The sequence below is a fragment of the Phialemonium atrogriseum genome (assembly GCF_030411735.1).
Source record: "Phialemonium atrogriseum strain 8032-3 unplaced genomic scaffold QBC33scaffold_5, whole genome shotgun sequence".
NCBI classification, from domain to species: Eukaryota; Fungi; Ascomycota; class Sordariomycetes; order Cephalothecales; family Cephalothecaceae; genus Phialemonium; species Phialemonium atrogriseum.
Window position 1 is genome coordinate 1,378,447 of NW_026848142.1, and position 23,474 is coordinate 1,401,920.

The 23,474-nt window shown below is 56.6% G+C and overlaps 12 protein-coding genes across 12 annotated transcripts; 7 read left to right on the plus strand and 5 right to left on the minus strand.

Annotated features, from left to right (window-relative positions):
- Positions 1-109: 109 nt before the first annotated feature.
- Positions 110-3,113, minus strand: QBC33DRAFT_567600 (uncharacterized protein). The gene is made up of 2 exons (XM_060430495.1): positions 1,109-3,113; positions 110-978 (listed from the first exon to the last, which is right to left on the minus strand). Exons 1-2 carry the CDS (start codon positions 2,611-2,613, stop codon positions 336-338), a joined length of 2,148 nt encoding a protein of 715 aa, XP_060286471.1. The 5' UTR covers positions 2,614-3,113; the 3' UTR covers positions 110-335.
- QBC33DRAFT_530572 (Zn-dependent exopeptidase) lies at positions 3,008-4,840 on the plus strand. The gene is made up of 6 exons (XM_060427240.1): positions 3,008-3,507; positions 3,564-3,730; positions 3,792-4,169; positions 4,238-4,380; positions 4,446-4,617; positions 4,667-4,840. Exons 1-6 carry the CDS (start codon positions 3,132-3,134, stop codon positions 4,739-4,741), a joined length of 1,311 nt encoding a protein of 436 aa, XP_060286472.1. The 5' UTR covers positions 3,008-3,131; the 3' UTR covers positions 4,742-4,840.
- A 6-nt stretch (positions 4,841-4,846) lies between these two features.
- QBC33DRAFT_446621 (uncharacterized protein) lies at positions 4,847-6,749 on the minus strand (the record flags this gene model as incomplete). Its single annotated transcript, XM_060424389.1, has 3 exons — positions 4,847-5,492; positions 5,565-5,851; positions 5,916-6,749. The coding sequence occupies 3 exons, from the start codon at positions 6,747-6,749 to the stop codon at positions 4,847-4,849; spliced, it is 1,767 nt and encodes a 588-aa protein (XP_060286473.1).
- A 368-nt stretch (positions 6,750-7,117) lies between these two features.
- QBC33DRAFT_530580 (RmlC-like cupin domain-containing protein) lies at positions 7,118-7,962 on the plus strand. The gene is made up of 2 exons (XM_060427241.1): positions 7,118-7,401; positions 7,499-7,962. The coding sequence occupies exons 1-2, from the start codon at positions 7,370-7,372 to the stop codon at positions 7,881-7,883; spliced, it is 417 nt and encodes a 138-aa protein (XP_060286474.1). The 5' UTR covers positions 7,118-7,369; the 3' UTR covers positions 7,884-7,962.
- A 764-nt stretch (positions 7,963-8,726) lies between these two features.
- QBC33DRAFT_556682 (major facilitator superfamily domain-containing protein) lies at positions 8,727-10,735 on the plus strand (the record flags this gene model as incomplete). Its single annotated transcript, XM_060429741.1, has 6 exons — positions 8,727-8,846; positions 8,918-9,257; positions 9,354-9,868; positions 9,933-10,134; positions 10,206-10,632; positions 10,687-10,735. 6 exons carry the CDS (start codon positions 8,727-8,729, stop codon positions 10,733-10,735), a joined length of 1,653 nt encoding a protein of 550 aa, XP_060286475.1.
- Positions 10,736-10,793: 58 nt separating this feature from the next.
- QBC33DRAFT_530583 (S-adenosyl-L-methionine-dependent methyltransferase) lies at positions 10,794-12,434 on the minus strand. The gene is made up of 3 exons (XM_060427242.1): positions 12,169-12,434; positions 11,986-12,112; positions 10,794-11,907 (listed from the first exon to the last, which is right to left on the minus strand). The coding sequence occupies exons 1-3, from the start codon at positions 12,349-12,351 to the stop codon at positions 11,012-11,014; spliced, it is 1,206 nt and encodes a 401-aa protein (XP_060286476.1). The 5' UTR covers positions 12,352-12,434; the 3' UTR covers positions 10,794-11,011.
- A 611-nt stretch (positions 12,435-13,045) lies between these two features.
- On the plus strand, positions 13,046-13,871 carry QBC33DRAFT_316423 (uncharacterized protein). Its single transcript, XM_060423540.1, has 2 exons — positions 13,046-13,258; positions 13,407-13,871. The coding sequence occupies exons 1-2, from the start codon at positions 13,186-13,188 to the stop codon at positions 13,751-13,753; spliced, it is 420 nt and encodes a 139-aa protein (XP_060286477.1). The 5' UTR covers positions 13,046-13,185; the 3' UTR covers positions 13,754-13,871.
- Positions 13,872-14,466: 595 nt separating this feature from the next.
- QBC33DRAFT_617547 (uncharacterized protein) lies at positions 14,467-15,354 on the plus strand (the record flags this gene model as incomplete). Its single annotated transcript, XM_060432687.1, has 1 exon — positions 14,467-15,354. The coding sequence occupies one exon, from the start codon at positions 14,467-14,469 to the stop codon at positions 15,352-15,354; it is 888 nt and encodes a 295-aa protein (XP_060286478.1).
- Positions 15,355-15,779: 425 nt separating this feature from the next.
- On the minus strand, positions 15,780-16,190 carry QBC33DRAFT_446652 (Pyruvate/Phosphoenolpyruvate kinase-like domain-containing protein; the record flags this gene model as incomplete). The annotated part of the gene is made up of 1 exon (XM_060424390.1): positions 15,780-16,190. One exon carries the CDS (start codon positions 16,188-16,190, stop codon positions 15,780-15,782), a length of 411 nt encoding a protein of 136 aa, XP_060286479.1.
- Positions 16,191-16,696: 506 nt separating this feature from the next.
- Positions 16,697-17,824, plus strand: QBC33DRAFT_567608 (uncharacterized protein; the record flags this gene model as incomplete). Its single annotated transcript, XM_060430496.1, has 3 exons — positions 16,697-16,844; positions 16,910-17,577; positions 17,644-17,824. The coding sequence occupies exons 1-3, from the start codon at positions 16,767-16,769 to the stop codon at positions 17,822-17,824; spliced, it is 927 nt and encodes a 308-aa protein (XP_060286480.1). The 5' UTR covers positions 16,697-16,766.
- On the minus strand, positions 17,802-20,726 carry QBC33DRAFT_530592 (amine oxidase). Its single transcript, XM_060427243.1, has 5 exons — positions 19,871-20,726; positions 19,584-19,820; positions 19,364-19,519; positions 19,204-19,290; positions 17,802-19,144 (listed from the first exon to the last, which is right to left on the minus strand). Exons 1-5 carry the CDS (start codon positions 20,401-20,403, stop codon positions 17,926-17,928), a joined length of 2,232 nt encoding a protein of 743 aa, XP_060286481.1. The 5' UTR covers positions 20,404-20,726; the 3' UTR covers positions 17,802-17,925.
- Positions 20,727-21,036: 310 nt separating this feature from the next.
- Positions 21,037-23,139, plus strand: QBC33DRAFT_446480 (heterokaryon incompatibility protein-domain-containing protein; the record flags this gene model as incomplete). The annotated part of the gene is made up of 1 exon (XM_060424379.1): positions 21,037-23,139. One exon carries the CDS (start codon positions 21,037-21,039, stop codon positions 23,137-23,139), a length of 2,103 nt encoding a protein of 700 aa, XP_060286482.1.
- Positions 23,140-23,474: the final 335 nt, after the last annotated feature.

Consider the following 23,474-nt stretch of genomic DNA (forward strand, 5'->3'; position numbering starts at 1 on the left):
CGGTGATTTGGGGTTGGGCCTTAAAAAAAACCCGGGCCAACCCCGTGGGGGCGGGGTTGATTATTTTGGGCTTTTTGGGCTTTCAAACCCCCCCCCCCCCCCCCCCCCCCCCCCGACAACAATATGCATTTCGCTGCCTCAAGTTGTGCGTCAGCGACAGCAATGAACAGGTCGCCAGTGACAACATCATGATCCAGAGCCTGGGCGACTATATCCCCTGCCAAGCAATGCCGGATAGTGGCATCTTCAAGGAGCTCGCAAGCGCCTGGAATTGACCAGATTGCCCGCTCTCGCAAGGGCGGCACCAAATAGTAGTCTGTCGCCATACTAATCTATCAAGGGGCAGTGAAAGTATATCGCTCTACATTCTCCTGCACAGCCTCTGTGGCCCGCGTCTGCTCCTCCAGCATTTCGTCTCTCAGACTCTGCGCTTCGTCAAATCCCATGGGCCACTCTCCAACCAAGTTCGCGATTTGATCTGCTATCTCCTGTGAGACCCCACGGCTCGCCCAGTCGACCTTGGACGCCCCCGCCGCAGCCCACCACCCGTGCTGCTGTGGCGGGACATTCCTGGTCGAGCAGACCCTGTAGTGCGGGTCCACGAGGTGCAGGACTAGGAACCGCCGGCGCCCCGGGCATGCGCGGTCGAGCAGCTCGCACGGCTCCATGCGGTGCTGTAGGACGTTCGGGTAGGCGAGGAGCCTGCCGTCGGGCGTGGCAACCGTGCCCAGCGTCTGCAGGGCCCGGCCGCCGGCGCCGTCGCGGCCAAGGTCGTCGGGCGGATGGACGCCGTACACGCTGGCAAGCTCGTCGAACTTCCCGCTCTCGTAAATGTGCTTTGACGAGTCAAGGTCAGCCTCGACGCGGAAGGATAGGGATCCCGACGCCATGGTCACGTTGTGGCTGTCGTAAAAGACAATGCTAGTCGCGACAATATGGTCATTCAGCATGCCATCTACATGCCAGTCGGTCTCTCTGCTATCGGTAGCAACAAGACTTAGTCAGCCCCATATCTCTGAACAGTGTAGAGTGGCCCCAAAAACGTGTCTAGGTAGCAGGCAAAGTGATAAAAGGAGAGGGGGGGAGGCGATAGGAACGGGGCACTTACCTGACCGGATCTTCTGGCGAAAGTTCAACGCTTACCACCTTTGCAACAACCTGCAGTCCTTGCTTCCGGAATGTCTTTTGAATTGACACTGTGTAGAAGGTATGGTCGCCGTCGGGGGGTAAGGGGACGGTGCGGTCTCGCTGAGGGCGCAGGTCTCTAGGAGGAAATAGAGCCGTACCAGCTCTCCCGGCTCTCCAATCTCGGTACGTAAAAGAGACACCAGGCTCGGGCTGGAGCCAATGCCTCATCATCAGATATTTGGTATACACAGTTGTCTCAAGCCCAAGCTCATTCTCCCAGTCCTCCGGGATGCTGGTAGACGGCTGGGCGACCATGTTTGGAAGCGCGACGTATGCAGCTACTCCCTTCCTTGCCTCCAGATACTCTGCGCTCTCTCTACCACACTCGCGCTCGATGTACCTCAGTTCCTGCATCCAATCGTCGGGTTTGGGGGGCACCCATAGAATGCCGTATGTCAAGATCCGTGGCGGCAGATGACCGCGCTGCCTGAAGACAAGGACTTGGTTCCACGGCTCGATCGACAAGGAGATGACCTTCTCGATCGTCCGGTAGAGCGACTTGTGAAATATCGGGTGGATATTGTTGATGTACGATCTAATCTTCACCTCTGTCGCCGAAGCGGCCTCTCCAGCAAAGTCGACATCAAAAGGGAGACACTGGAAGCGGCACGAAAACCTGAAAGGGCCGGTTCCCAACCACGGACCTCGCTGTGAGTGATCACGGCCGCCACCACGCCCTCGACCCGCTCCTCCGCGGCCGCGTCCCCAGGTCCGGTCGAGGAGAAACCTCGGGTGGCCCCAGTGGTGGAGCCGTTGGGCCGGGGCTACTACACCTGTCCCGACCGTGCTTAAGGCGTCCTCCACGCCGACCTCTCCCCCACTAGAGAGAACATTGGTGCGGCCGTAGACGAGGGGGAAGAGGGTTGGGTCGGCGAGAATCCGCACACGCCGGTCGGAGCCGCCATACGTGATGGAGCAATTGTCCAGGAGCGACGCAGCTCTGGTCTGCAGCTCTCGCAGCAAGGTCGAGGAGATGCGAGAGTCGGACTTGCATATCCGCGACGCCGAGTCTAAGACGTTGACGTACGCTGCGGTCCTGAACACAGCCGCCTTGTCGCGGAGCTCCTCCAAGCACCACTCCCAAGCCGGAGGGCTGATGGCAGGCAACTTCAGCGCCTCGTCGCGCCAGTCGAGAAGAACAGCAGCGTCGCCGTCAGCGAGGACGGCGTCCCAGCCGGGACGGTCGGTTATCGAATTCATGAGATGCAGCATGGCAATCTCGCGGGCGGTCAGGCGCGGTTGGGCCCAGTCGATGGCCCCGTGCGCGAACCTCTCGTCCGGCTTGCGCTCGATGTTGACAGGGTATCCGAATCCGGGGACACGCAACAGAGCGGCGGCGCCGGCATTGCAGAAGTCTACATCGGCCACGCCATCTCCGTGCTGTTCGACGTGAAACCCACTGGAACGGATTCTTGCTGCCGCCATGCTGTTCGGCGCTCTTCGTTTGTATTCAGGGATGGGATAACCGCCAAAACTTCCGCTACGCCGATGGGAACCTCTCGCTAGGATCTAGGTCCACCCCTATCACGCACAGCCCCAGGCAACCATGAGCATTTATATTCGTCACCATCTGGTTTGTTATCCTCAAGCATGCACTGGCATGCTCAGTGGCATCCAGTGGCATCCAGTGGCATGGAGGGGCTAGTAGTGTTTACCCCCGTCGCAGTCGTGCTTTGGGCTTGCGCGCTCGAGGAGCTCAAGGTTGGAGCTGGTGCATTTGAGGATTGAGCCGGCCGTTCATTTCACTGAAAAATTGTGTCATCGCATGCCGCGTATGCATAATCCGGCTTAACCACCTGCCGTTAACGGATAACCTTAGCTTACCTTATCTGGTACGCACAACCTAGCCGAAATGAAATGAGATGGGCAGAAAACAACACTCATCCCAAACTCAAACCACAGCTTAATTACAGTCCGGTTCGAACGACCACTCTTTGCACGCCATGTTAGGCTCCGTCCTTGCACTGCTTTTGAGCACTGCACCGTTCGGCCTCGGCACTCTATTCCAGGACGAGCAAGTGGTCTTCGGGCCATCTCCCGAGGTTCTTGGTGCGGATGCAAAGCACGTTGACCAGGCCATTCTTGCAGCCTTGAAGACGCACTCCGACCCCGTCGCTGCGCTTATTTCCCTTGAGCCCGGCATTGCAGCCGAACTCGCCCAACCACGGCTCCTGCACGTTTCAGGAGAACGGGAGCCAGAATGGATGACTGAGGGAGACAAGCTGCGCCTCCGCAGACGCGGGAAGAAGTTCGCCGACATCACAGATCATCGGGATTTCTATGCACAGCAAGTGGGAGAGTCGCGGGCTGGTAAAGCTAGTGAGTCTGCCTGCTCAACGCTGTTGAGATGCATTAGTTCACGCCATTATTCGCAGACCTGCCCGAATTGACTCACCAGAGACTCGTCAAACCCCTCTTCCCCCATGTCTCGACGCGAAGAATGCACGACGTTCTCCAGCATCTGACCGGCTACTACAATCGGTACTATGGCGGTACCTACGGACAAATGAGCGCCGAGTGGCTCCACGACCACATCGCCAAGGTAGGGCGTCTCTGATTCTGCTCAAAGCGGGGAAAGTTGCTGAGCGGGATCTGGGGCACAGATCATTGACAGCTCCCCGTTCGGCACCCACATCTCTCTGGAATATTTCACTCACACCTTCCCCCAACCGTCCATCATCGCGCGCTTCGAACCCAAGGTCCGCAACTTTTCCCAGCCACAGACCATCCTCGGAGCGCACCAGGACTCGGCAAACTACCTCTTCCCCCTCCTGCCCGCGCCAGGCGCCGACGACGACGGCTCCGGCACCGTCAGCATCCTCGAGGCGTTCCGCGTCCTGGCCGAGCACGGCTACACGCCCAGCCACGGCCCGGTCGAGTTCCACTGGTATGCCGCCGAGGAGGGTGGGCTGCTGGGTAGCCAGGCCGTTGCGAGGTACAAGAAGGAGCAGGGTGCGCGCATTGGGGCAATGATGGAGTTTGTGAGTGATGCTGGAACTGGGAAACGAAAGGTTTGGAACCGGCGACTAACGACTCTTTAATTCCACAGGATATGACTGCCTTTATTGCCCGGAACGCGACCGAAACGATTGGCTTCGTCGCGACTGAGGCGGACGCGGCGCTCACCAACTGGACGGTGGCGCTGAGCGAGGAGTACATATCCATTCCCGCCGGAATATACGAGCTCTCTGCGTAGGTTAACTGCCCCCGCCCCCCAACTCCATTCCTTGCCTGTGGATGGGAGTCTGATGAAGCAGTAACGCCGGCTCCGACTATATGTCCTACACCAGGCTCAACTACCCTTCTGCCTTTGCCACGGAAGGTAACCCCTTGGCAAACGGTGGGTTCCCTGGCGAATTCAACCCGTACGTGCATGGGGTGAACGACACGGTGGATGTCAACGACGATTCAGGCTTCTTCTCCCTCGACGTGAGTCTCGTTTCTGTTTTCGTTTGGGCTATTCACTGATACGAGACAGCACATGGCGAGATTTGCGGAGCTGGCGATTGCTTTTGCAGTGGAGCAGGCCGGATGGGACAACACCTGGCGGTAACCAACCCGTGAGAGGACAATTAGCTAAACCAATAATGATTACTTAATAGAAGCGACATTCCATAACAATAACCACTAATAGCTTGCAAAGACAACATGGTCATTATCACTGGCACACATCATTTAGTGCGAGAAAAGCCTCGCACGAAGTAAGCATGCCTGGCGACAAGTTCTGAAAATCAAAGAGCCCAGCGTCAAGATCCAGCTGCATCTCCGGCAGCTGCGACGATGACGCAGGCCGCGGTGGCGCCTCTTTCTCCTGCTCCTGCTGCTCCTGCTGCTGCTGCTGCTGCGACGGCGGCGTCTCCAGCCGGGGCTGCAGACGCGGGATGTCGCGGTCCGCGAGACCGAGGATCTCGCGGGCGATGACACCCATCTCGCGGTACGTCCGCTTGCCCAGCGGCCAGTACTCGCCCAGCGCGTGCAGTGCCCCCATGCTGGACCGGACGCGCTCGCGCTCGAGCTGGAGGGCGCGGCCTCGGAAGAGGTACCGGCACGCCGAAAGGTGCGCCACCAAGGTGTTGGCAACCATGCAGATGGTGAACGGCGTTTGCGTGACGATGTTGGGTGGCAGAGGGAGGAGGTCACCGATCCGCCGGATGGCTAGGAGGGCTTTGGTCGTGTGTACGTGCGTGTCCTCGGAAGAAGACGACCGCTGTTTGGCCATGGGGGCGGGCGGCGCGCATCGTGCGACCGATTCCACGTCGCTATATGCCAGGTCCGAGAACGGGCGGTGGAGGTCGACAATATATCTGGGGAAGCTTTGCGTTAGATGGGCGGGGGGAAATGAGAGTTAATCAAGAGGATAATTAGGGGGCACCAACGTGTTTATCAGTATGTTTGCTTTGAATAACTGCATGTCAACTTCCCGTTTGCTGTCAAGTAGACTCCGTTTGGATTGTGGCAGCAACGAACACCAGGCCCACAGGCTGATGTCGGATTGTGCGCAGATTGCCGGGAGGTTCTGAGCAACGGGGATGTTTCCTGAAAGCACTAGGTCTAGTGTACGCGTAATCCCAACGAGGTGAGCGAAAGACGAGAATCCCGGATCGTTGTCGGGCAAGAACTCTCGCATGTCGTACTCCTCTAAAGTCCGAGGTGGTGGGATCTCCTACACCAAAAGGGTTAGACCGGAGAAGCAACGCAGATCGGGCGACGGGGCTGTGTGGCATTACCCCAGATTCATAACATCCATCCTCGCATGGAAGCAGAGTAGTAACCTCAATCCCACTGACCCGAGTTGGGAATGTATGTGTGCTGCCAGCAATATGGGCGTCGGTAACATAGAGCTGCCACCAGGTACGGCGCCAGCTTTCTTGTAGCACGGGGTTGTCGTGACCCTGCTCCGTCGCAAAGGGAGCTAGCTGCATTCGTAGTTCCAGGGCCGCCCCAATGGCTTTATCAAGTAACCGAAGGCCTTCTTCAATCTCGTCGCACCAGTATATGGCAATAGAGAAGAGCATCAAGGCTTGAATTTGGTGTGGTGTGAGGGGGCCTGTGTAGCCGGGGCTGATGGGAAGGGCATTCACCGCCATCTTCTTGAGCGGTTCCGACGCGACGGCCGGCTCGAAAAGGGAACCGATATACTGCATGACAAGTAGGATGGGGGTAAACATCTCAGGATTCGTGCTGTTATGCTGCTGCAGTGCCCAGCGCGGCAACACGCAAGGGTGGGCACCGTGGAAGTAGGTGTAGTAGTGGCCGATCAGATCTTGGTCGATGGAATCGGCGCCCGGTAGATTCTCGGAAGAGAAGGAACTTGGAAGCGTTATGGGCGTACTGCTGAAGCCTCTGCCCGCGCTCCTAGTAGTTCCATTGCCGCCGGAAGAGGATGTCGGACTGGGGAGTGTCGGGTTATTGGTAGCCTGCTGGAGGTGGCTATTGGATATGGCCGTTGTCTCGCCTAACCTCCTGGAGCGGCGATGGCCACGGCGCGACCGGGCATACGTGCATGCTAGGCTATCGGCAGCGCACCGAGAACATATAGGCGTTTCGGCGTTGCATTTCATGTGCCGCGACCGACATGGCAGGCAGGCCAGCGAGACGCGATGCAAGGCCCGAACGGTTTCGCCCTGGCAAAGACTGGGGGCTAGTGTTGAAGATTGCATCACGGACCACCTGAGTATGTCTCCCGGACACGGTCAACAATTGGGATTCATACACTAGCAGGAGAGAGCGTTCGGCGAAGGTCCGTTACTGTCAGACTAGACAGCAGAGTGTGTTCGTCGCTACCACTGCCGGGTATGCGCGTGACTCTACGGCGGGCAGAATTGGATTAGTAATGACACCGGGGGTATGTGGGTGGGTCCACTCAGGGGGCGAGTCTTCTTTTTCTAATTCCCGAATAGCCTATTGCAGGGTCGTCAATGCATTGACTCAAAGGGTAGGCTGCTCGTTCGAGTTCACCGGGAACCCATGAGGGTATCCATTTGACCCCGGTTAGGAGGCGAGTCGCCGCTACTCTTTTCTTCGGGCACGAAATCTAGACCACTGCATAATTACCTTATCCTAGCCCAAGGCCAGGATTTTATAAAGCGAGATCGAAGGCATTAATGGATGCCATTGCATACATGCGTTGCAAGTTCCCTTACTTACTCTACTGTTGATCATTCAACAGTCACTAGACACAATGGCTACCGAGGACACCATCTACGACCGAAGGTAATTACGTGAAACTTCATTAGTCACTCCCTGCAAATTACCAAGTCAAGAGAACTACAATCACGAAGGTCAGAGACAGCTAACACAGTCCTCGCAGCCGGCCCCTTCCTGCACTCGCGCCGGCATTTCAATACAAGTTGCTCAACTGCCCTGGCAAATCTATTATCGGCCTGACCGTCAGCTTCCCGCCCAACGGCGCATCCCCCCCGCACCGCCACGGCGGCGCGTCCGTGACAGGCTACGTCCTGGAGGGTACAGTGCTCAACAAGATGAACGACGAGCCAACCAGGGTGATCGAGGCCGGGGGGACCTGGTACGAGGCGCCCGGGTGCCACCACAAGGTCAGCGCCAACGTCAGCACCACCGAGCCTGCGACACTACTAGCCACGTTCGTCGTCGACACGAAGGTCATAGAGGAGGGTGGCTTAGCCGCATTGGTGCAGGTAGACGAAGAGTATCGGGATGTACAACTCAGAGCTTGAGTTGATCGCCGAAGTTCATGGAGACCCTTCGAAGGCAAAGCGCGAATAGCGGCCTGTCCGACTACAGACTAGAATATGAATCTATTATAGGCACGGATCGAGGTTGCATTAAAGAATGAAATGAAAATTTGAAGTGGAAAATGCAAAACTGTTGAGTGACATGGTCCAGAGTTTGAGCGCAGGGACTACTCCTCGACTCCGGTTGAGACTTTACTACTAACACCTCTTTCTCTGTCTCTATTGCTAGCTTGCACCAAGAAGAATCAAATAAATAAAAGTCGGAATAGAAAAGGGGAAACAACGCAGGCAGACCACCTCGCGGTCATCGGCACCGGGGTGAAGACTGCGTTAGCTATGTTTTGCTAGCCTAGCACGCGGTGCTTGGAGGGGCCGCTTCGGCTACTTGTTGGTTTGTTAGAAGGACTGGGCATTTCACAATCTTCCCGTCCGGCTATTGTTTGATGACTTCCCCGCCCGGCATGCATACCCCCCAAGTATGCTACCCAAGTATGCTACTCAGAACAACAAGGGGCTGACGAACCGGCTCCGCCGTAAGCCGGGATAATACAACGCCACAGAGTTATTTTCTTCCCTGCCCAAAGGCTATCTGAGCTATCTTGGCCGGGTTACACGGACCGCCGTTGCTTCTTCTTGTGCGCTAAACGTGTCCTATCCCGTCGCTATTTAAGAAATCGAATGGACAGTTGAAGATCAACCCGTAATTACATGCCACCATTAATTACCATTGACTGGAGGGAGCGTTACAAAACACGACCTGCCCAGTTCGCATTAATCATACCTTCATACCCACTCTAACCGTTGACCCAAATCTCGAAGCTCACGATGGCCAAAGAATCTGGTGTGGTTCCGGCGCCAGCGGAGGACTCTCTCGAATACGGCCCAGATATACCAGTGCAACCAAAGGAGGGGGCCACCCCGCCTCGAGAGGTCCACGGCATCACGGTATGTGATTTCGTCAAAGCCAGAGCGCGGTCGTCTCTCGTCAGCTAACCCGGGCTGGAAATACCACACAGTGGTTCTGCATCGTCGTCTCCATGCTCGGCTCCACCTTTCTCTACGCCCTCGACAATACTGTGGTAGCTGATGTTCAAGCCGATATCCTGCGCACGCTGGGCGGCGTGGAGAAGCTGCCCTGGCTCGGTACGGCCTTCGTGTGGGCGACCATGTCGACGATCCCGATCTGGTCCCGGCTGTACGCCGCTCTCAACGCCAAGTGGCTGTACCTGACCGCGTGCGTCGTCTTCGAGGCCGGCTCCGCCGTCTGCGGCGCCGCACCAACCATGAACGCCATGATCGTCGGCAGGGCCGTCACTGGCCTCGGCGCGTCGGGGATGTACCTGGGCTGTCTGACGTGTGCGTCTCCCGTACCCCCCGCCCCCCAAACAAACAAACAAACCTACCTTGGGCTGCTGCCTTGCGCGGCCAATCTCGTCTGATGCCGGGTTTTAGATATCGCGGTGAAAACGTCGGATGCCGAACGGCCAAGATATATGGGCTATACTGGCCTCAGCTGGGGAAGTGGGTTCATCCTCGGCCCAATCATCGGAGGTGCCTTTGCTCAGAGCAGGCTGACATGGCGCTGGGCATTCTACATCAACCTGCTGCTGTTTGTCGTATTCGGTCCCGTCTTCCTGTTCCTACTTCCCCACCATCGCCCGCAGAAGGATATGACTGTCGCAAAAGCGCTCAAACAAGCAGATTGGCTCGGTTCCGTCCTAGAACTCGGAGGCACGTTGACCGGAATCATGGCCATCTCGTTCGGTGGCGTGGTGTATCCGTGGGGCAGTGGTCGTACAATCGGACTCTTTGTTACGGCGGGTGTTGCATCCGCCCTCTTCCTAGCCCAACAACATTTCGCATTCCTCACCACGAAAGCCCACAGGATCTTCCCAATGGAGCTGTTTAAGTCCAAGTCCATGGTCTTGATCTGGTTTCTCATTGTCTTCCCAGGCTGTGCTCTGGTGGTAGGTCCCAATCTTGCTCATATCTTCTCGAAACCAACGTTGGAAGAACTAAGAAGTTGTCAAGGTCCCAATTTTCTACCAGCCACTCTTCTTTCGATTCGTCCACGGAGACTCCCCCATCGACGCAGCGATACGTCTCCTTCCCGTCGTCATGCTGTTTGTCTTCTTTGCTATAGCTGGAGGAGCCATCGTATCGAAGACGGGGTGGTTCTATCCCTGGTACCTTATCGGGAGCCTTCTCATCATCCTTGGTTCAGCATTGATGTGTGGGTAGACACTTTGATAGCATCATGCACATGAAATACTGGAAACTGACTGCTAATTACGTCCCTTCTAGACGCAGATATCGGCCTCGACAGCCCCGCCGGAAAATCCTACGGGTACACGGCTGTCATGGGAATCGGAGCGGGAGCTATTGGACAGCTATCCTACTCGATAGCGCAGTTCAAGGTCGATCCCAGCCTGGTCCCGGAAGCCGTGGGCCTCATCTGCATGGGCCAGTATCTAGGTATCACGGTTGGCCTCACAGTCTCGGGCGCGATATTTCAGAATCTGGCGTTCAATCGGGTCTCGGCGGTCCTGCCAGCAGGAACGAGCGCGGATGATGTCAAGGCTGCCATTCAAGGCCTCGAGGACACGCTGGCATCGGTGGACGCAATAACGCGAAGAGAAATTCTATTAGCGATTGTCAGCGCAGTCAACAGCACGTACACGCTGGCGATTGCTGCCGGAGTTGTCGCTCTCGTGTCAACCATCCTCCTCGGGTAAGAAACGTCTATTCGCTTGAGTTAACCAAGAAGCATGCTGACGTATCTTAGGAATGAGCGCTTTTCCATGAGCAAGGCAACGGCAATTGCAGCTAATTAAGTGTCAATGCTTTAGTTGTTTAACTTTAATATAGTCACCACACTTTAGATACCTACTCTAAGAGAAGGCACTGACTTCGTTGTCTAACTACTAATTATCAAGTAATTACTGCAATTTTGACGGGAGACAAAGGGAGTTGTGATGAACTTCTTGTAAACTGCCTTGAACCTGACTCTTCATTCATTGTATTCCTGCTGACTTGAATTCGTTATCATTTTCCTCTTGCAGCTCTCTGGTTTCTTAACCCTGGGACTCACCTCACAGCCTTCCGTCTTCTCACGGCAACTCCACGACAATCAACCTTTCCACCGCCTCTCCGCATTGCCAGATCTTCGAGACCTTCAGTCCTGCTCCCTCAATCAATTCTCGCCACTCATTCTCGCGCCTCTCGTACGCGGCGTGGAACATCATCATGAGCATGTCCACGCTCGTCTCAAACCATCCCGCGCCCATTGATGGAACCACAATCTCATTGATGAGGATCTTGCTCTGCCCACGCACAAGCGCGGGCTTCAGGCTCTCCAGGATCGCCCGGCACTGTGCGTCAGGCCAGTCATGCAGCACCATCTTAAGGTAGTAGGCGCGAGCCCCCTTGACCGGCTGGGGTTTGAAAAAGTCGTACGCCATGGCCTCCATGGGTGCCAGTGCCAGGGCATCGAGCTCGGCGATAGCGCCGGGCAGGTCCTGCAGGATGAGCCGGCCGGGCATGTCGGGAAAGGCTGTGTGGAATGCCTCGAGGTCATGCCCTGTCGCGCCGCCTATGTCTACGAGCAGGACGTCATCAGGGCCACACGCCGGGGCTAGCATCTCCGCGACCGGCACCTCCTGGAACCAACGGGGTCCGAGCGTCTTGAGCTTCATGTGGTTGAGGAAGGCAGTTTTCCTCTCCTCGTTTCCCGGCTGGAAGATCCAGTCGAAGTAGTGCTGGTCCGTCTTGTGTGAAAATTTGAACAACGTCTTGTCCTTGTCGGTGGGGTTAATGAAGCCGCCCAGCTGTGTACGGAAATACGGTATGACATTGGCGTTTTCGATGGAGAGCCCATCGAAGCAGTCCTTGAACATGCCTTGTGCCTTCTCCTCGGCCAGGGTATTTGTCACACTATTGGGACCATAGTTGTCAGGTCCTGCCTCGTCGACGAGCTGCGCAGTTGCGAGATGCTGGAGCATACGCCCTTGATTCAGGATCGGTCAACCTTGGAACGGAAGGGAAGGGGTAATTAGATGGGTTCACTGTTCATCCGAAGACTTACGCAACAGTTTTGGGTCAGCGCCTGTCATTTGCGCAAGCTCATCCACCGTCTTCGGCAATTTGACTTCAGCCATCTTGTCAAAGAGTTTGAGCTGAATGCAGACACGGACTGCAGTGGCAATTGTTGGCTGGCTATAATGAGTATCTAACAAGGTACTTATCAAGCCTTGGGATTTCGTAATACCTCATACATAGACAACTGGGCGATCCTCTCAAAAGGAGGTTGCAGCGCGTTGGCAAGCTCTTTAGCTGCCTGGTATAATTCCTTCGGAGAAACAGTATCACCAGTATTGTATGCGTTCCCCTTGTCCAGGAGGGCTCGCAACAAGGCCGACACCTCTGTGGACTGTCGTGATTCTTCTGCCATGTCGCAATCCAATGTTATTAAGCCTTCAGTTAGAGTTTGAGGAGACTAGAGCTAGTGACTGGGTGGCGGATACAGTAACTAGGTGTCGCAAAAGAACCATCAGAAGTGATAATGATAATACTACATGTAGTAATATAATGCGGAACCCTACGACGTCATAGTGGCGCGACATGCGGAGTCATAATGCAGCCGCAAGTTCTGCCCCTTGATACGTTGAAGGGCGGGCAGTAAGCGCTGGTTAGCCCACTGGCACATCGGGTTGCCAGCTTGGAAATAGCATCGCCAGGCCCGTTTCATTGAGAGCAGTGTCCTCCTTCACGTCTAGATGTTGATATCAAAGACGAAATCTCACGGCGGTATTCTATGCTTCAAGTGGAAGATTCCAGTGTGGGTGACGGGACATGCTGATCCTGTCACTTCCCTCAAGGGATTCTGTGTCGGAGCAAAATTATCCCGCTTACTTCCTCTGGGACCTCATGCTGACGACCTGCTCCCTTGTAGGCTCGTATATCACGTGAATTGGCGCTGCATTGGCGTGGTACGTGTTCTTTAGGTCGCGTCTTGATTCGCGGGGCGCGTCGATGGTGGCTCTAGCCTCCAGCCACCTCGTCAGAGGTCAACCAACCAGCCAACCCGGCTCTCGATGGACTGACTCACTTGACCACAGTCGGCATGATAATGCTCCGTCACTCCTGTATCGTTTTCTTATAAATATGCGGCAACTCGTCTCTGGAAAACACAATGATCTTCCCCTCATCGAATCGCTCTCCTTGCAGCCAGACATAATTACCTCGTCCATTTTGCCACACAGAAAGTTCGCTTCGAATCGGAACCATGGTTGACTGGAAACCCCCCAAGTTCGGCTCTCCCTGCTGGATGGGCATTGCTGCCACCGATGTCGGTCGAGGTATGAATCGATACCCCGCTCCATATGTCTTGACGCTCCCACCCCCAAATCACTTTTACTCCTCTTTGTCTCGATCCCTCACAGGGATCGTAGCCTAAAGAAACCTCTTTTGCAACTTTTGTCTTGCTACTAACCTGACTCTCAATAGCCCACAAGTTCTACTCTACCGTCTTCAACTGGACCTTCAAACCGCAGCCTGCTGACCACCCCGAGTCGAAGATACGCTTATTCGACTTCAACCCCGACGTCAGTCTTTCCGGCGGATTACTGCTCGTCCCCGAGGAGACGGGTGCCCTAAAGACCGGTAAGGGTGGCACGTGCGTCCATTGGTTTGTGGAAGACATCGACAAGACCAGCGAGGCCATCATTGCCGCCGGCGGCAACATGATCTCGGACAAGCTGCCCGAGGGCAAGTCTGGCCTGTACCGCTATTTTGAGGACACCGAAGGGAATATTGGCAGCGTGTACCAGTTCTGTCCGGAAGGTAATCAGTAGAGAGTATGCGTGGATCTGCAGCGGGGAAAGGGCGAGGTACAGCGACGATGGAGAAACTCAAGGGCGAGCTAATTATTTCACCATCAGAGGAGCGTAATTAAGCAAGAACTTGACGTTGACCGCTATGAGACACTGCCTGTTGAAAATGAGTCTGCTTTTAAGTGGGATGTGATCGAAGTTAGTCATGGTTGGGCCCGGATGACCCCCCCTTAATTCCGTCGCTCCTTGCAGCTCAATGGCGACCAGAGTCCCTGAGGATCGACTTGCTAAACAGTCGCACAAAATGGAATCGAAACATGGGGGGTTTCAGTCAAGATCGGAATATGCGGCATGAAGTCGCAGTGACTGTGATTGGTCCACGGTGGCAGCCGAGTCCAGTCGGCGCGATTCTCGGGTAGCACAGGACGGGGCTGGCTCCCTGATGCAAATGTTGTTCCCCCCTACTGTCAAAATTATATGCTAGGGTAATTACTATATGGTGGGTCATCGCTGGAATGACAGGCTTTCGCTTTAAGCACTAATTAGTGGCATATTTTTGGCTTTATTGCGCGGGTAAATAGAACCAGACTGTCGGGTCTTGTCTTGTGGACAGACGCGGCTCTCCCTCCCCAGCGGTGGTCTAATATATTGTTGTGAGGGGTGTTTGATTCCTCCCTGCCAGGTTTTCTCATCTTACAATTCTTCGTTGCGAGAGGCGCAAAGGAACACACAAGATGACTTTTCTCTCTCTCGTTACTCTCTGCTGCGCTGCGTTCGCAATGGCAACAGCGCAGACTTGGAAGCCTGGCATCACCGAGGTTGACCTGGTCTTCCCCCGTGCCAACGAGACCTACAAGCCAACCTACCCATTCCCCATCGTCATCTCCATCCAGAACCCGGCTGCCATATGGCAGTTTGGCTTCGCCTTTTACTTCGATATTCAACCTGTCAGCCACATGGACTGCTGTTGGGGCTGGGGCAGTTTCCCCGAGGCTGACGGCGACCTTGAAACCCACGGGACATACAATGGGTCTGATACCATAACCACCATCTACGCGACAGACGCAATCCAGAAGAGCAACGGCACTGCGAAGGAGTGGATACTATTCTGGCGGTCTGCTACTCTGTGGAACTGCACCCCCCCAGCCGAGGATGGCCAGCCTCCGACCTTCTCTAATTCCTCGCTCGACCGGTTTGGTTCGATATACTTCAACATCAGCGACGATGGTGATCTCCCGATTATCAATGCAACTGGCGCGCCATGCCCCGTCACAGCATCTACGATCAAGGTCAAGGAGGCCATTGAGAACCGCGGAAATCCCTACCAAACGAAATTGAATTACCCTTTTCCCTACTGCCCCTATTTCGACCCAGATACCCCCCGCCCAGAAGGGAACCCGTGTGCGGTCAAGGCATCGGACGAGTTGGCGAGAAACGTTACTAAGAAGATGTTAGATACTGCTGCATGTGTCGGGAATACTGCCTGGCCAAATTCGAGCCTTACTGGGCCATGCAATGATCGATACTACAGGGGGTCCTCAGACGCCCCAGTGGTGATGGCTAGATGCAGCACAATGGCCCTGGCTGCTTTCCTTCTTTTTGTCGCCACGTGGGAGCTGTGAATTTGGCGTTTCCGGCAATGACTTCACCGCGCTTTCCCTTGTGAAGCGTTCTTGTCACTATGCCTGTCATCATATTATCCACATTCGGGCAAAAGAAGCTCAGCACCAGCGCCACACCACTAAACGCGATTGAAGCGAGGAAAACTGTCTGGTACGCCGCGACATTCGCGTTCTTATACGCGGCAACGCCGACCTCGGTAATCTGGGGCGTCAGACCTTGGATGCCCTCGAACGAGCCCGTGGTTAGGGCCTGAATGAAGGCGGCGACAGTGGAGGATGGGAGACCGGCTTTGATGAGCGCGGGTGGGACCTGTGCGGGGATCGTTGTGCCGAGACGGTTGTTCAGGATCGTCGTGTAAACGGTTGAGGCGAGGGTTGAGAAACCTGATCTCACAGTCCCGGCAAGACCGACCGCGGTGCCGATCTCAGCCTGATCGTTGAGAAGAGGCTGGAATTGTGATGCCGATACCCTCGACGCAACCGACGAAGAAGCAACCCACGAACAGAAAACCAATGACGGTGTTCTCGTTGTCCACCGTAGCGCAGGCCGCATTGAAAGGGCCAAAGCTGCGCTGCCCCAGTGGCGGGTAGCGAGTGAACCGGACGAGACGCTCCGCCTCCTCCGCGGTCTGCACCATGGGGGCCACGATTCCCGCGGCACCGGAGTCTAGCGCCCACTTGACCCACTCGGCACCTGTTGAAGGGATGCGGACGAGCGAGGCGCATCTCACGTAGGAGCCGACGGCGATGGCGTGGACCATGGTTGTCGCATCGCGAGCCGAGAGGGGGGAGTGCTCGATGTTGATGAGCATCCAGTCGAAGCCCGCGCGGACCATCATGTGTGCTGAGAATCATGATTCGATGGCTAGTTATGCACCCAGAATGGGCTCTTTCCGCGCCCGCTCAACAAATGACATGATGGCGGCCTCGTCGTCCTAATGGAACAAGGCGGATTGTGCCGTGTTTGAGAGAGAGAGGATACGATGGTCGAGACGAAGAAAGGGGGTTTAAACCGGTCGGCTTCTATCCACGTTGCTCTTGCCACTCGCAGCGAGCGCTAGCTCTTTCATATCCCTCCCCCCTTTGTATTGGCGAGCCGCATCTTGCGGCTCCCCGTCAGTAATACTGCCGAGTAAACCCTGTCTAGGTAGTCGCTCTCCGGGCTTTCCCTGGACTTGGCGGAGACTAGCGCAGAGAAACAACCGGCCCCGGAAAGAAGACAGGCAGTCGGAAATAAGTTAGTCTCCCGCAATTAACCTAACCCCACACATTAGGGCGCTTGGCTGACATCTGAATTAGCGTGAGGGTTCCCCATTCTCAAGGGCCAAATAAAGTGGAGCGTGGCACGGGTAACACTAAGCCTCTCTCTTGGCTTCTTACCTTTCTGCGCATGTACATTTCGCTACCCCACGATGGATTCACCGTCAAATTCAGAAGTAACCGAGGTATTACCGACGTGGGGTGCCTTTCCAGCTGAGCAATATCTCCTAGTAAGCTGCATGTGAGCGGGAGCGGTGCGTAGATTAGCAATACGGCGCTCACATACCAAACCCAGCAGCACTGGGATCCCTCCTGTTCTGAACCTCCGGTTGACCAGCGCCGCCGCTTGATCCGCGACTTTGTGCACATCCTCGACTCGATTCCCCCGGAATGGGTCCTTCCTGATCCCCCCTCCACCGCGGTGGCGATGGCTATCGTCCCCACGCCGGCCCAGGTCCGCGACGTCCTGGCGCCCTGGAGACCGAGGCAGTGGCGGTTCGCCGTGCGGGAGGTGCTGCGCTCTAGCCGTCTCGAGCTATCCGTCTGGGTGCGTACGCACTACGCGGCCGACCCGGCGGAGCGGGCCCGCGACGGCGAGCGGCTGAGGGGTTGGCTCGAGACGGACGACGGCTTCAACGCCAACATTGAGAGCGACACCACGGAGGAGACGATCCCCTGGCGCGTCCTGGATGACCCTCTGCTGTTTGACTTTGGAGACGACTGGGAGCGCGTCTTCGAGGTGCTCCCCGAGTTGGCCGGGCCCGAACAAGGCCTGTCGCGTCGGTTCACGGGCCCTGAGGGGTGGGACCAAGGTAGATACTTGGAAAGCTTGCAACAGATGCTCCGTGAGAATGTCAGCCGGATGGAGACTCAGGAGGAGAAGCTTGAGGCGGTGGAGTGTGGCGGCAACGATATGCAGGTCCGAGCGGTCGACTCCTACCTGCTGCTGGCAGACGAAGAGGCGTCCCGTACAGACAATTTACGTATTGTATTCCTGGACCGCAGGGGAAACTGGTAGCGGGAGTCTAGGATTTGCTGCGATGAGGAGATCTGGACGATGGATGACCAGATAAGGAAGGGCAAGATCCAGACCTCCGAGTTCTGGGACAGCAGCGATGTTGGGACTAACCCTGGTGGGGCGCTGAACCCAAAGTACGGGGCCTTTGGGGAGATTAGTCGCGAGTTATACGGGGTAGAGGATCTGCTCTAGTCTCAATTCTCGCAGTGCTAGTTAAGTGGTCGAAGAGAAATACAATCTGGTACTAGGCAAAAAGGGATGGAGATCTGGAGAACGGTATGGAGAACCCCAAACTATCCCGGACCATGCGACTTGATGTCAAGGCGTGAAAGCAGACCGACAAGCTGCTCCTGCTCGCCCTCCTGCAGATGTTCCCGCCTCTGCTCTACCCGCCGCTTCGTCCCCCGCTCCTCTTCCGGCTCCATGCATCTCAAGTGCTCGTAGCGACGGATTACGCCAAGGTACGAGTGCCACTGCGAGATATTCTCATCCATGTAAGGAGGCAAGCCAACAAAGGGGTTTCCCGGTTCATCATTCTCAAGTATGTCGATGGCGTCCGCGAACCCGGGCACGGCGCCGACGTTCATCCCCAGCCAGGCGTGCAGGCCGTGGACGACGCTCTCGAGCGCGCCCACGACCCACGCGTGGTGCGGGCTCGCCGCCTCGCCCGCGACGACCACGTCGCCCGACGGCCAGATCATGCGGCCCCACATGGACGTGAACTGCTGCGGGCGGAAGAAGGCGAACGCGCCCGCCGAGTTGGGATCCTTGTCCCAGTCGAAGGCGTGATGGTCGACGTAACTCTCGGTGATGAGGTCGTGTAGCTCGGCCTCGGTCATGTCGTCGTTGGCGTGCAGGCGGGCCAGGTCGCGGAGGAGGAGCGCCTTCAGCGCCGCCTCGTCCTTGACCTTCTGGGCGTGGTCCTCGTTGGTCGACATCAGGGACGAGAGGCGCTCCGAGTCCTGTTGCCAGGTGTAGGAGCACAGCAGCACAGCAGTCTTGGTCTCGTCGTCGTAGATGTTGTAGGACGGGTAGACGCAGATACGCGAGTTGAGGTCGGAATGGCCGAGGCCGCCCATCTTGACGTTGTACTTGCCGAGGTCATGGATCCACCAGGCACGGCTGAACTTGATGGCGACCTTGGCCGCCGGGCCGTATCCCAGGCTGCGGCTGGCTTGCTTGACGCCGTAGCTGAGTCCGGCCTCGCGGAGGTCCATTCGCCGTAGGCAGCCCAGGGTCGTTGTGTTGACGACGCCGTGGTACGTGTTTGTCTTCGGTTCTCCAGACTTCGGCGATACATCGACTTCCACTTCCATAAAGCCTGTGGCCCTGATTGCCGTGACCGGAGAGTTGTAGCTGATCTTGTTCTTCTGCACAAGATTCGCTTCCATCTTCTTGGCGAGCTGTTGGGCGCCTCCCAGGATGCAGTACCACTTGGTGTCGTCGTCAAACTCAAAGTCCAAGGACTCGAGAACCGTCTCGCTATATGCTTGGTCGTACCAATTGGTTCCGCTGGATAAGACAGTCAACCAATGCGTTGTGATGTCGAGGTAATTGGGATATCAACTCACCCGTTGAAGGTTTCCATCCACTCGATAGTATCGTAGTTGTACGGTGGTGACGGAATGGGTGCCGTGGTCATCGGTTCAGAAGGGCCCCTGTGGCGGCCGGGGGCCGTAAGCAAGCCGCCCACACAGATGCGTGACGGGGGTTCGTTCGGATTGTACTTACGTGGCCAGATACTGTCGAGTACTGAAAGTATCGTACTTCATGAGGAGATCCCAGCCTGCACGTCCGAGCGGGACCTGTTCGGCATCTCTCTTCAGCGCATCTCTGAGTGGTTTCATCGCAGCCTTCATGACATCATCAGGGGAATGTTCGAGAATTCTGAGGAAGCTGTTAGCTCCTTCGGCGCTAGGGGGGACTTCAGAGGCACAGCTCTGTCTCATACCCTGGAGGGATGCAATCGTCAGTTGACATGAGGAAGGGGTCGTTGTCGGTGGATTGGGAACGAATCCCGTCGTAAGTGCCCCATTTGGTGATGTCGTTGTAACTCCACGGCTCGATTGTGGTAGATGCGGTGTCCCCATTCTTCATATAGTAAGGAATTATGGATCCGTCCTCGGCGCCTGGGTTTGTTTTCAGGTCGGTTTTCTCCATGCCAAGCTTGGCGAAGAGGTCGAACGTCCTGTCTCCATCCATGAGCCTGGCTCTACAATTTGTGTGTGATTTACCCACCTCGTCATGACCGGGTTGTCCGGAAACCTCATCGCCCCGACATCGTAATAGTCATGGGTGTCACGCGGGCCGCCAAAATCGTGAGTGTAGAGTCGGCCCCCGAGCCTTTCTGGCTTGGCGGCTTCGATGATATCATACTCGAATGTTAACCGTGGCGGCAGCTTATTGCCCAGAAAATATTGCTCGGGCGACTCGTCGGATGGCATTACTCCCGTGTACGGGCCTTTCTGCAGAGCTCTTATGGCGAGTTGGAAGTTAAGGTAATCGAGCACAAGGGCGGTGAAGAGGCCGCCAGCGCCTGCGCCAATGATACCGACGTTGATTGTCGTGTCGGGTTCCCAGAAGGGGAATTTGGCGATAGGAGGAGTCGGAGCGGGTGGAAGGTCGTCGCCATCGAGGATCAAAGGACGCCGTGGTTGGCCTCGGATATGGCGCCGGACGAGATCATTCCAGTCATGCTGGACCCCGTGGATGGCATTCTGGCGGGCCCACTGGTCCCTGATAGACAGAGGCGAATTCGCATTCAGCGCCATGGCGAGAATGGTGGAATTGTAACTTGCGATGTGCTTCAAAACTCTCGAGACTCTACAATCTTGCCTCTCGTTTTATGTGCGACAAATCTTATCTGGGCAGCTTTGGGGCTCATCTGGGGACGACGAGCCCGACGAGTGCGATTGTACCCGACGACACCCTCTAATCAATCCATTTGGCAGGCTAGACCTGTTCGAACGCCATGGGGGAAAATATCGGCACCACGGCAAAACGCGCTCAAGGCACACTTACTTCGTAATGGTAATGCCAATAAGGCTCTTTGGGTTGAGCCTCAATCAGCCCAACGGGAGGAGCCCAATTTGCCAATAAATGCGACTGTGCCCGAGGGAAAGTGTGCCATCTCATTTCGTCACACCAATCAGCTCGCTGCCGGTATCTTTGTGTGTGTCGAATCCCCCACCACGTGGCCGCAGAGCATGCGTTCCAATGCACTCCGCCACCGCAGCCTGCTTCCCATTCAGCTGGGGTTTTGGCATGCCGCGCACCCAAGGGTAGAAGTAGAAAAAGGACACGAGGTGGAGGTGGCTGTCGACCACAGCATCACCGTTTTAATTATGCACGCCTTTCGTCCTGCCGAGACTGGCACCGGAAATCATCCTAACGCTTGCCCAGCAATGAAGTACGAATACAGCCAACTATCTATCCAGCCCGGGGACCCACGGGGAGTATTCTCCATCCGACTTCTGCACTTGTTACCTTCCGCGGACCCAAACGCAAGGCTACAGTGCCAGCTCGTCGAGACCCAAATCGCGGACAGTCAACACGGAAAGCCTGCTGTCCCTCGAGGCAGGGTTCCGCATGCTGAATACCAAGCCCTCTCGTACACGTGGGGTGAACCTGTCTTTCCAAAGGTTCTGCATCTCGTCCAATCCGACGGCATTCTCCCGGCTGGCGACATCAACATCACCGAGAACCTCCACTCGGCGCTGCAGAATCTGAGAAGTCCCGACAGGACGCTCGTCCTCTGGGTCGACGCCGTTTGCATCAACCAAGCCGACATCCCAGAGCGTAATAGTCAGGTCAACAACATCCCCCAGACGTATACTGAGGCTGCGAGCGTCCTCGTCTGGCTCGGGACGGACTCTCTCCAGGATGACGGCCGGCTCTGCCTTGACTTCTTCACCGAGCTGGGCACTCTCATTGCCAGTGACCCAGCCCACGGAGCCGAAGGATCCTGGCGGAAGCGGTTTAAAATTAACCAGATGGTCTCCACCTTCTTGGACAGCATACAACCACGTCCCATCGCCACCTTTCTTACGAGACCGTGGTTTCGGCGGCGATGGATCGTCCAAGAGGTCGTGCTTGCCAGGGATGTGTCGATCCACTGTGGCGCGGCGAGCATCCCGTGGGCCACATTCGAGCTCTCCCTGATGGAGCTGTTCGAGAACGACAAGGGCGGCTTCAGCGAAGAGCACCGCACCACTTTGCGCGCCATGTCGCGCATCAGGCACCCCGAGTCCGCGGCAAAGAGGCAGGACCCGCTGGACACTCTCGTCGAGTTCTCCAGCTTCGTCTGCGCGAACCCAAGGGACCGCCTCTTCGCCCTCTACGGCGCCATCCAGCACTGGTTCCCGAGCTCGACCCCGTCGGATAGGGCACGGGTCGGCAAGGTCGACTACGCGCTATCGACCGGAGACGTCTTTACCGAGTTCGCCATCCTCATGATGGAACTCGAACACCTGACTTCTCCAGGCGCGTCTGGAAGTAAATCCACCACCCACGTCATCCAACTCGCATCTGCGATCAAGCACCCAACTCGACCTGCCGAGGGCCAGGAGCCGGGTGAATTCTGTGGCAAGATCCCGTCGTGGGTGCCGGACTGGACCGGCCAGCTGTCCTACGAGCCGCTGTACCACTCGCCGCCGGACCGTGACGCTTCCGCCGGCATCCCGACCCGGCCGATGGAGGTTCTCCCGCCCAACAACGACGTCCGCCTCCTCATCTCTACGGGGATAGTGTACGACACCGTCACGGCCATCATCCCCATCGACATCGAGCCCCTGCTGGGCGCCGTGTACGAGGCCAAGAGCAGCCTCAACGCCTTCCTCTGCGCCGTCGCGCGCGCCTTCGACGCGACGGGCTTCTTCCCGCCGGCGGCCGACGCCGGCGCCGGCGGACCCGACAACAATACGTACGAGCCGACGGGGCAGCACATCGTGATCGCGCTGGCGGCCGCCATCGTCGCCAACTGGGAGCACACGCCCAGCAACTCGTACTTTGCCCAGCACCCTCGCTTCCCGGGCGACTTCCTCGAGCAGCTAGGCTCGTCGCGCCACCACCTGCCCGAGATCATGCACAAGTGGCCCGCCTACGTCGAGCTCGTCACTATCACCATGCGCGGCCGGAGCTTGTTCCTGACCGCGGGGGGTTACGTCGGCGTCGGCGCTGCGGATATCCTGCCGGGTGACGCCGTCTGTCTGCTTAGTGGCGTGCGCATCCCGTTCGTGCTGAGGCCGCTGCGCGGGCCGGTGGTGGCGGCGACGGCGGCGGCAGCGGGGGAGAACGAGCCGTGCGTACCGGGTGCGCCCGGCTGTTACCGGTTCCAGGACGAGGAGCAGTGTAAGGAGGTTGTCTCCAAGGTGTGGAAGGATCCTGCGGCGCACTGTACCTTCCGCTTGATGGGCGACGCTTACGTGCACGGCCTGATGGAGGGGGAGGCGGCGAAGAACCTCGGTTCGCGACTTGACGAGTCTCTCAGGATCTTGCCTATAACGTAATCTATGCTAAAAGCCAGGCGATATTTTTGTTCGGCTGGTGTTGCGAAGGAGTTACCTGCGAGCTGCTTTGTCTCTTTGATTTTCTAGCGATGGAACCCCCGGCTTGTCTTTTCCGTTTGAGCATGGCCTAGGATTATTACATTTAACTACCCTGCTACTTGGCTATGTATTCTCAACTGTTGGCGTAGAAAGCTAGCAAGTTCCATCATGACGCCAAGACCCAGAGATTTGAACCCATAGCGACATTCTGCAAACATTGAGCTTGACTGCTAGTGCCACTACTGCAACCTCCACCAACCCTACTACTCCAGCTCCCACTTCTCGCGTTCGAGGAA

Coding starts and splice junctions, on each gene's coding strand:
- QBC33DRAFT_567600 (XM_060430495.1), bottom strand. CDS start 2,613: ATGGCGGCAGCAAGAATCCGTTCCAGTGGGTTTCACGTCGAACAGCAC. Junction 979..1,108: donor TCGCCAGAAGATCCGGTCAG/GTAAGTGCCCCG, acceptor TGCTACCGATAG/CAGAGAGACCGACTGGCATG.
- QBC33DRAFT_530572 (XM_060427240.1), top strand. CDS start 3,132: ATGTTAGGCTCCGTCCTTGCACTGCTTTTGAGCACTGCACCGTTCGGC. Junction 3,731..3,791: donor TCCACGACCACATCGCCAAG/GTAGGGCGTCTC, acceptor TCTGGGGCACAG/ATCATTGACAGCTCCCCGTT. Junction 4,170..4,237: donor TTGGGGCAATGATGGAGTTT/GTGAGTGATGCT, acceptor TTAATTCCACAG/GATATGACTGCCTTTATTGC.
- QBC33DRAFT_530580 (XM_060427241.1), top strand. CDS start 7,370: ATGGCTACCGAGGACACCATCTACGACCGAAG. Junction 7,402..7,498: donor GACACCATCTACGACCGAAG/GTAATTACGTGA, acceptor CAGTCCTCGCAG/CCGGCCCCTTCCTGCACTCG.
- QBC33DRAFT_530583 (XM_060427242.1), bottom strand. CDS start 12,351: ATGGCAGAAGAATCACGACAGTCCACAGAGGTGTCGGCCTTGTTGCGA. Junction 12,113..12,168: donor CCCAGTTGTCTATGTATGAG/GTATTACGAAAT, acceptor CATTATAGCCAG/CCAACAATTGCCACTGCAGT. Junction 11,908..11,985: donor CGCTGACCCAAAACTGTTGC/GTAAGTCTTCGG, acceptor TCCTGAATCAAG/GGCGTATGCTCCAGCATCTC.
- QBC33DRAFT_316423 (XM_060423540.1), top strand. CDS start 13,186: ATGGTTGACTGGAAACCCCCCAAGTTCGGCTCTCCCTGCTGGATGGGC. Junction 13,259..13,406: donor TGCCACCGATGTCGGTCGAG/GTATGAATCGAT, acceptor GACTCTCAATAG/CCCACAAGTTCTACTCTACC.
- QBC33DRAFT_530592 (XM_060427243.1), bottom strand. CDS start 20,403: ATGGCGCTGAATGCGAATTCGCCTCTGTCTATCAGGGACCAGTGGGCC. Junction 19,821..19,870: donor GACAACCCGGTCATGACGAG/GTGGGTAAATCA, acceptor GGATGGAGACAG/GACGTTCGACCTCTTCGCCA. Junction 19,520..19,583: donor GACGATTGCATCCCTCCAGG/GTATGAGACAGA, acceptor CAGCTTCCTCAG/AATTCTCGAACATTCCCCTG.